Consider the following 7,868-nt stretch of genomic DNA (forward strand, 5'->3'; position numbering starts at 1 on the left):
CAACAAAAATGTGCAGTCTAATGTTGTACCACTATTATACCTTCTGTTATCTCTCTAGAAGCACAATCATATGACTCAGACTCAGGGAGTCCTCGGCGACTTCCTCCAAAGCAGGAAGATCAGCCTTTGGCGCCGCGCCAAGGAACATCCGATTATACTAAACTATTGACCGCCTTGTTTACGTAGATAAGCACGTTATACTTACTTATGGCGAATAGCTATGAAGTCAAAAGTTTTCTAAGCACCACGAGGCGTAGTTTTAAAAGCTCCCACGAGTAAATATCTATATCTATAAAAGCAAAAGGTCACTGATTGACTGACTCACTTCGTCAGAAAATCTCAGAAACTACATGTGCTAGGAGATTCAAATTTTGTAAAAAAAAGCAAACGTAGGTGCTCACTAAGACGGGATTTTGCAAAATTCAACCCCTAAGAGAAGTAAAACGGGATCCACGCGTTGACGCGTACGAAGTCGCGGGCGGCCGCTAGTATCAAACATGTATGTATATAGAGCCTACTTAATAATACTAGCAATACTAGTCATAAATTATAAATTATGTCATAAATTATGAAATAAGCAGCGCAAGAAACTCAATCACCAATAATTAGCCTCTTTTTAAGGGTTCACAATAATAATATCTATAATTAGTAAGTTAGTCAAGTCTATAATAGAAATGACATAATAAATATTTAATGATTGAAAATAACTATGATTGTACCTACCTACTCATGGCTTTAACAGCTGTCCCGGAGTAGAATCTGCTACCGTGTGTTTTGTATTGGTCCGGTAAACCACAAGTCCAGATGGTCACCTTTCATGGTTACACATTTTATGAATATAAATTATTTTATTATGAATCACAACATCATTGATGAAGATACATTATTATGTATTAGAATTTAGCAATTTTTATACTTAGCCTGGGTTGAACAACCTTATTTTAACCGTAACAATAACTGGTGCTTTTTGTTTGGAGTTTAACAGATTATTTATGCTTGTCAAAGTTAAAGTAAGATGGTGCAACTGAGCCTTAATTAATTATGTAAATCTGCAATTGTACAACACTATTATTTACTTAAACAATATTCAAGTAGGTATGTGGTATTCTCTCTAAATGATGTAACATTAACAAAGTACAGTCACTTTGGTTGTCCAAAATTGTATTTGATTAAGTGTGTAAGAGTGTGTATATTGTGTATTGTTATAAACCTACCTAATCAGTGCACTTAAATGAGCTTTTCGATGAAATCATTATCTGTATCCCTTTCAGCACAGAATAATACGAAAGTGCGTTCGACTTTGAAAAAATCTAGTGAATTGGTAAATCAATTTTACCGCGCCAAGACGCTTCCGATCGATCGTACGGTTCGATATATTTGCTATTTTTCATACAAAAACTTTCAATGGCGTTCAGTCGGTGCTGTGTTGAGTGACAAAGATGGACGTGTACCTGACTACGGGAGGCGTGAAAAGTATTAATTTATTTAAATTACTTCTTTTGTGGATTTCAATGAATTTTGTGCGTATTAATTTAAATTATATCCTTAAAAAATATAATTCGCTTTAATTTTATAAAAAGTTAGATGTAACCGAGTACCAGGTACTCCTAAAGTTCTACAGCACGAGCGTGCATGTCGGGACGATGTTTGAATTTTTGGTAATGTAAGTAATGGAAACCTTTCGAATCTTTTAAAGGCCTGAACATCAGATTTACTCTAGAATAAACTCAAGAATGTCTCCGAGACACATAACCACCAAATAGTACAAATCCGCTGTAGAAAATACAGCCACCAGTGAAAATATCGAGAGGATACCAGGATTCTAGTACCAATAGATGAACCAAAATGATCCCTTTTATGAAAATATCTAACCCCATGTGTTATTGAATAATAGCCTCGACATCTGGGATTCAAAAAAAAAAGTTATTACTGAAAACGAAAGCTCATGTTCAATTTTAAGATGCTACTACCCCCAAAATTCAGGTTTTGACAGAGTTCTAGGTTAGACCCATGAGCTATTTTTGAATTTTTTTGCAGAAATTAGTATCTAATTACGATATCATGTCTTTATGAAGAATAATAAAGCTCCTTATATCTAAAATGTCTTTTTTTAATTAGTTTAAATTGTAATTGTAATGAAATAGCTATTCATAGGTTCATGACGGATTGATACGATCGTGCGGGGGGGTTTAGGGGAGTTAAAGTCACCTCCTAAATTTTTTCGCTATTTTTCTCTATTTACTAAGATCCTAAAGACCCCAGAAACTAACGCGATTTTTTAGAAATCGACAAATTTTCCTCTCGTGCTGAAAGGGCTAAGATAACAAAACATTATATAATTAACTAAAATTGTCAAGACTCATCTATTCTATGTAGCTTCAAACCAGAAAGTTTGTCAAAGAACATTGGTCCTAGTGTTACCAAAATATCAGGTAGAGAAATATTTTGACAGTTACATCTTATCCAAACTAAAGCGAAGGCAAAATATTTTAGTGCCAACAAACTTTCACAATGCTTTCGTTTTGTCACTAAAGCTTCCTTTTATTTTATTGTATTTGAACCTATTGTCTCTGCTATAGTTATTTATCTATTGTTAGCGAGTTTTTGCTTTGATTTTAGTAGAAAATAAATAGTTATTCTCAATAGTGACAAAATGGAATTGCTGTGTAATATTTTAAATGCCTATTTTATATTTTAAAATGATAAGCCTTTACATTGAGATTAAAATTTGGCAATTATTGATATTACAAATTGTGTACTGAAATGTGAGTTTACTGTATTATAATTTTGCATTGGAAATAAAATGTATTGTGCTAATAAGCTTTATTATTATTCTTATTGTAAATGTGTCATGTTCATTTAAATCTGATGGAATTTAAAGGGTTCATAAATGATATTCAAGTTTATAAATCTTCATCACTTTATTTTTATCTGTATAAATAACGCATTATCACTATTATCAATATACTATCATCACTTGTTTTTGCTATTTACAATACTCATATACTACAGCAGTCTTTAAAATTTTATTACAATCTATACACAGGATAACGAACAGGCAATAATAGTTCAATTACATAGATTTGGTATAGCACTTACTAGCTAATAATTACAATATATACAGCGGACTATTGGTTTAGATCTATTATATACAATGACTGGAAGGTGGGCACGCTTCGCCCTTTAGACTAGGTAACCTTGCACGGTATTGCCAGTGTCTACCAGAGGCGGTGGCGGCGGCCATTGGCGCATGTCGCGCCGCCGGCCGGGGGCCATGCCATGCTCTAAAGAAGAGTAATCAGAATCTATTGACGAATAAATATGATCTGAGATAGGCCTGCCATCAGGACCGTACACGACCCCCTGCGTCTGTCTCATAGCAGAAGGCGACTGACGCACCTCGCTGTTATACTCAGGAGGAGCGCTCGCCCCCTGCCCACCCAATACTGGCGACTTATCAGGATACTGCAAAGTACGATTCCCCCCATTAGGCACTGATGAGTCTAACGTATAAGTGTTTATACTCTTCCTATAATTATGACTTCGCCCTTTATGCCCGCTCGAATTGGGCATCGCGTACCTAAGATTCTCCCAAAACTTTTTCTGATCCCATCTGAGCCGGTACCCTGTTTTTAAATAAGGTCGCAGATCAGGGTCGCACATTGCATCTGGCACGACCGTGCACTCCTCTATTAGGATTAGTTTGTGAATGCACCCTTTGAGCGCGTCGTGCAACCCTTGACGGAATTCATATCGGGCCCACTCTGTTTGCATGAAATTTCTCGTAAGAATTATTATTATACGTTTCGACGCTTCCGCCGCTTCTATCACTGGTGGCGCACATTGCATATATTGGGCCCCGTGATGTGGAATGTCTCTGTAATGTAGACAAAGATGGTACGAGGGGTTCCCACCTTCCAATTTGGGCGCTAGAGACTGAATTACAAATTCTTCATCTTTCGGACTATAACACACATAAGCATCATACAACTTTTCGCTGTCTTCAAAATCTCCAGCGAATGAGAATACTCGAATGCCGCAGTTCGTGTAAAGCCATACTCTGAGTGTATCTCTAAAAAGAAACAGTACTACAAGAGCCAATAAAATTAACATAAACCCGGTGAGAGTCGACACCATCATGGGAACATAGTTGGACACCAGCATGTTTCCGATCACTGAATTATCGGCATAATAATCGCTGCAGGCTGTGCCGTTCAAATTGAGTTCTTTTTTCTGCGGCGGCTTCGCGTCTCCGTTCCAACACCATACGTCAGTAATGTCAATGATTTTTTGCGCACTCTCTGCCAGGTACGCAGTTAATTCCTGCAGGTAGCGACATTTACACGACCACAAATTGTTCCCAAGAGACAGAGCTTTTAAACTGGGGTTGTTATTAAAAGTCCAAACACCAAAATCGACTAATCTGTTCCCATCGAGGCGTAATATTTCTAAAGATTTTAATGAAAGGAATGATATGTTAGCGATATGACTGATAAGATTATTTTGCAAAAACAGTTCTTTTAAGTTAGTTAATTGATGAAATTCAAAACCTTTCAGCTCTTTTAACTTATTATTACCGAGATGAAGAATTTGTAAAGCGTTTAGTCCCGCGAAAGACATATTTTGAATACTATCTACATTACTATTATTTACATACAAAGATCTCATTTTTTGTCTACCAATAAATACATGATTTTGTAATTCTCTAATATCATTCCCATCTAAAAATACTTCGGTAGCGTCCATTGGAATTTTCTGGGGTATTTCCGTTGAGGATTGTCCAGAACAGTCTACAACATTAGTATTCCACAGGGGATCATGATAACAGGTACAATTTTGAGGGCAAGTCATTTCACAATCACACGCATCGTAATCACAGCAGTGACAGATGGCAAAACAATGAGTCTCATACTTACAAAGAAAGTCTGTAGTCTTAAGATTAGTTAAGGGCACATGAGTTCCACTGCGAGTGTTGGTCATTTTACACAAAACATTCTCCAGGTCCATCACACGCGGGTACTGCCGCATAGCAGTCATATTGTTTATGATCGGCAGCCATTCCATAGAGCAGTCGCACTGGAACGGATTGCCCCCGATATAGAACTCAGGTAAACTTTTATTTTGGGGCACTGTTGACAAACGCAAACTATTCAAATCTAAACGCACTATTTCGTTCGCGTACATGTCCACTCGCGTAAGATTTTTCTTATCGAAAAACGTGTTCACATGGATATTGTTCAAAAAGTTATTATTTATGAATAATAACTCTACACTATTAGGAATTGCGATAGGTGAAATTTCCACTATATGATTATGACTAACGTCTAGAGTCTTTATGCGAATTTCGTCTTGTAACTTGTAATAGTTTCCTAAGTGTTCGATATAGTTGCCGTGAATGTCCAACCACTTTAGATTACTAGGCACAAACGCGTAATCGAACCACACTAGATGATTTTCCGATAGATTCAGCCACAATAAACTTGCTAGCGAAGAGAAGACACCGTTGATATCCGACAAGTAGTTTCCATCAAGCCGTATTGCCTCCAGCTGTGTATTTCGGCTGAAAGTACCGCGTTCTATTGATTGAATTTTATTCTTAGCAATGTTGAGTACTTGTAAGCTTGGTAAGTCCCAAAACATTCCGACGCTGAGATTTCCAATCTGATTGTCAATCAATCTCAGGCCAGTTAATTGGTTGAGGTTTTTGAAGGAGCCGTTTCTGAAGTTTGATATTTGATTCTCGCCTAAGTCGAGTGTTTTCAAGAAAGACAACTCCCAGATAGCTTCGGGAACATCCATTAGTTGATTAGAACTTAAGTCCAATTCTTTCAAATCGGAACAGTTCTTGAAGGCTTTTCGATCGATGTTCACAAGCAAATTGTTATTGAGAGTCAATTTGCTAAGTACAAATAATCCGTTGAATAGGTTCTGGTCGATTGTGTGTAAACGGTTTTCAGCCAAATTCAATGTGTGTAAGTTGTACAATGGCAAGAAGGCATTGTCTTCGATATAACCAATAGAATTGTTTTTCAAATTCAATACTTGTAGGAAGAATAAGTCTTTGAAAGTTTTCTCTCCGATTCTCGTCAAGGCGTTATTAGCTAAGTTTAGGACAATCAAGCGTATCAATCCTTTGAACGTGCCGTCGTCGATATGGTTGCTTGTCAGTTGATTGCTTGATAAATCTAAGACAATTAGTTCCTCTAAGCGGTGGAACACGCCTGGCCCTAATTCATAGAGCGAATTGTCGTTCAAATATAGCTCCCTCAACTCTCGTGCATTAGCAAACAATCCTTCGGGCAGCATTTCTAGTTTATTGTGTGATATGTTTAGAACCCGAATTAGTAGTCCATTAAAAACATCGTTTGATATGTCTGTGATATTGTTATGTTGCAAATATAAATACCGCAAACTTCCTAGTTTGAGTATTTCCGATGTTTCCGGCAGAGTTTTAATCTCGTTGTTACTCAAATCCAAACTGCGAACGTTCAATCCGCAGCCCTGGCCAAACCCAAGTTGTCCAACTGTTCTTATTCTGTTATTTGTCAAGTTTAATGTAGTCAAATTTCCTAAAGGACAAAACACGCCGGATGGAATAAATTTTATGTTATTTTGGGCGAGATCCAGCGATTCCAACTTGGGTAATCCATTGAAGGCGTTTAAAGATAACTCCAAATTCTTCGTCGGAATCCATTCGTAGTTCTTTGAGCGTAGTTTCAGCCTTTTGAGTCTGCCGAGATCCTGGAACGTGTTGTCTGGCACATGTAGAAGCTTGCAGTTTGTGATAGAGAGGTCAGTTAGACCCGTAACACGGCCGAAGTAGCGGGCCCGCAGCGAGCTTTCGAAGAGTAGTAAATGGTTACACTCGATGTTTAAGCGGGTGGTATCCGGAGTCACTGAAGAAATACTGTCACCATCACCGTCAAGAGTCCGTGTCTTGCAAACAACACTCTCCGAGTCCCTATCCCGGACGCACTTGTCCGAGCCGTAGGGAAGCACCGCAGCGCTAATGTGCAGTAGCGCACACAAAACAGTCGTTACGGCATACATTATCACAGATCTTTCATTTCACTACAAAATGTCTCATAAACACTCTCCGTGGGTCGATATCACCATTTCCGAAACAAAGTACGTGTTACACTTTGAAGAAAAACTAGATAGCATTTCACTGCACTGTGGTCCTTGTTGTCGTCAGTCCATAAAGCGCGTTGATATTTTTGTGATGATCACGAAGTTTGTTATTTTTGTTATGATGATAGTTTGTGTGATAAATGTTATAGATGCGTGTGGCGGAAGGTGGCGTGGTGTGGCACGACCTTTCCGCGGCGCGTTCGCGTTGCGACTGTCAAGCTGAGCGCTTGACTTGTGGAGGTGCCAGCGGGGAATCTCCCCGCGCCCCGCCCGCCGTAAGCTCCGCGCTCTGTGAGAGTTGAGACGTGTAGCGACATCTAGCGGCTGGTAGCGACATCTGAAACACAATAAGCTCTTCTGAGAAGTTATGATTGGAAGGACTCTTGATGATGAGATAAAGGACTTATTTTTTCAAGTCAAAATATTAAGGAATGATACCGCATATTTGAACTACGTATAACATTTTGTAATATCGATTTTATTTTAATGCGTTTTTTATAAAAAATGTGCATATTTTAAGTAAACATTAATTGTACGACTAAATAGCATATTATATTTTTATTACAATGTCGAACTTCTTTAAAATGTATATAAATCCTTTACCTATATTATTTACCTATATACTTTGGACTTTCATCATAAACTTTATCATGTCCAATTTATTGTACAAAACTTTAACTTAAATCACTATCATTTGATTAACATCAAGTCAAATACACTCGAAACACACTCTGCTG

General features: G+C 37.7%; 1 protein-coding gene across 1 annotated transcript; it reads right to left on the minus strand.

The window, feature by feature from the left end:
- Positions 1-2,936: 2,936 nt before the first annotated feature.
- Positions 2,937-7,338, minus strand: 18w (18 wheeler). Its single transcript, XM_028323600.1, has one exon. The coding sequence runs from the start codon at positions 7,048-7,050 to the stop codon at positions 3,184-3,186; it is 3,867 nt and encodes a 1,288-aa protein (XP_028179401.1). The 5' UTR covers positions 7,051-7,338; the 3' UTR covers positions 2,937-3,183.
- Between the last annotated feature and the right edge of the window lie 530 nt (positions 7,339-7,868).

This window comes from Ostrinia furnacalis, unplaced genomic scaffold (genome assembly GCF_004193835.3).
Source record: "Ostrinia furnacalis isolate ACB-3 unplaced genomic scaffold, ASM419383v2 OfSCF0657, whole genome shotgun sequence".
NCBI lineage: Eukaryota > Metazoa > Arthropoda > Insecta > Lepidoptera > Crambidae > Ostrinia > Ostrinia furnacalis.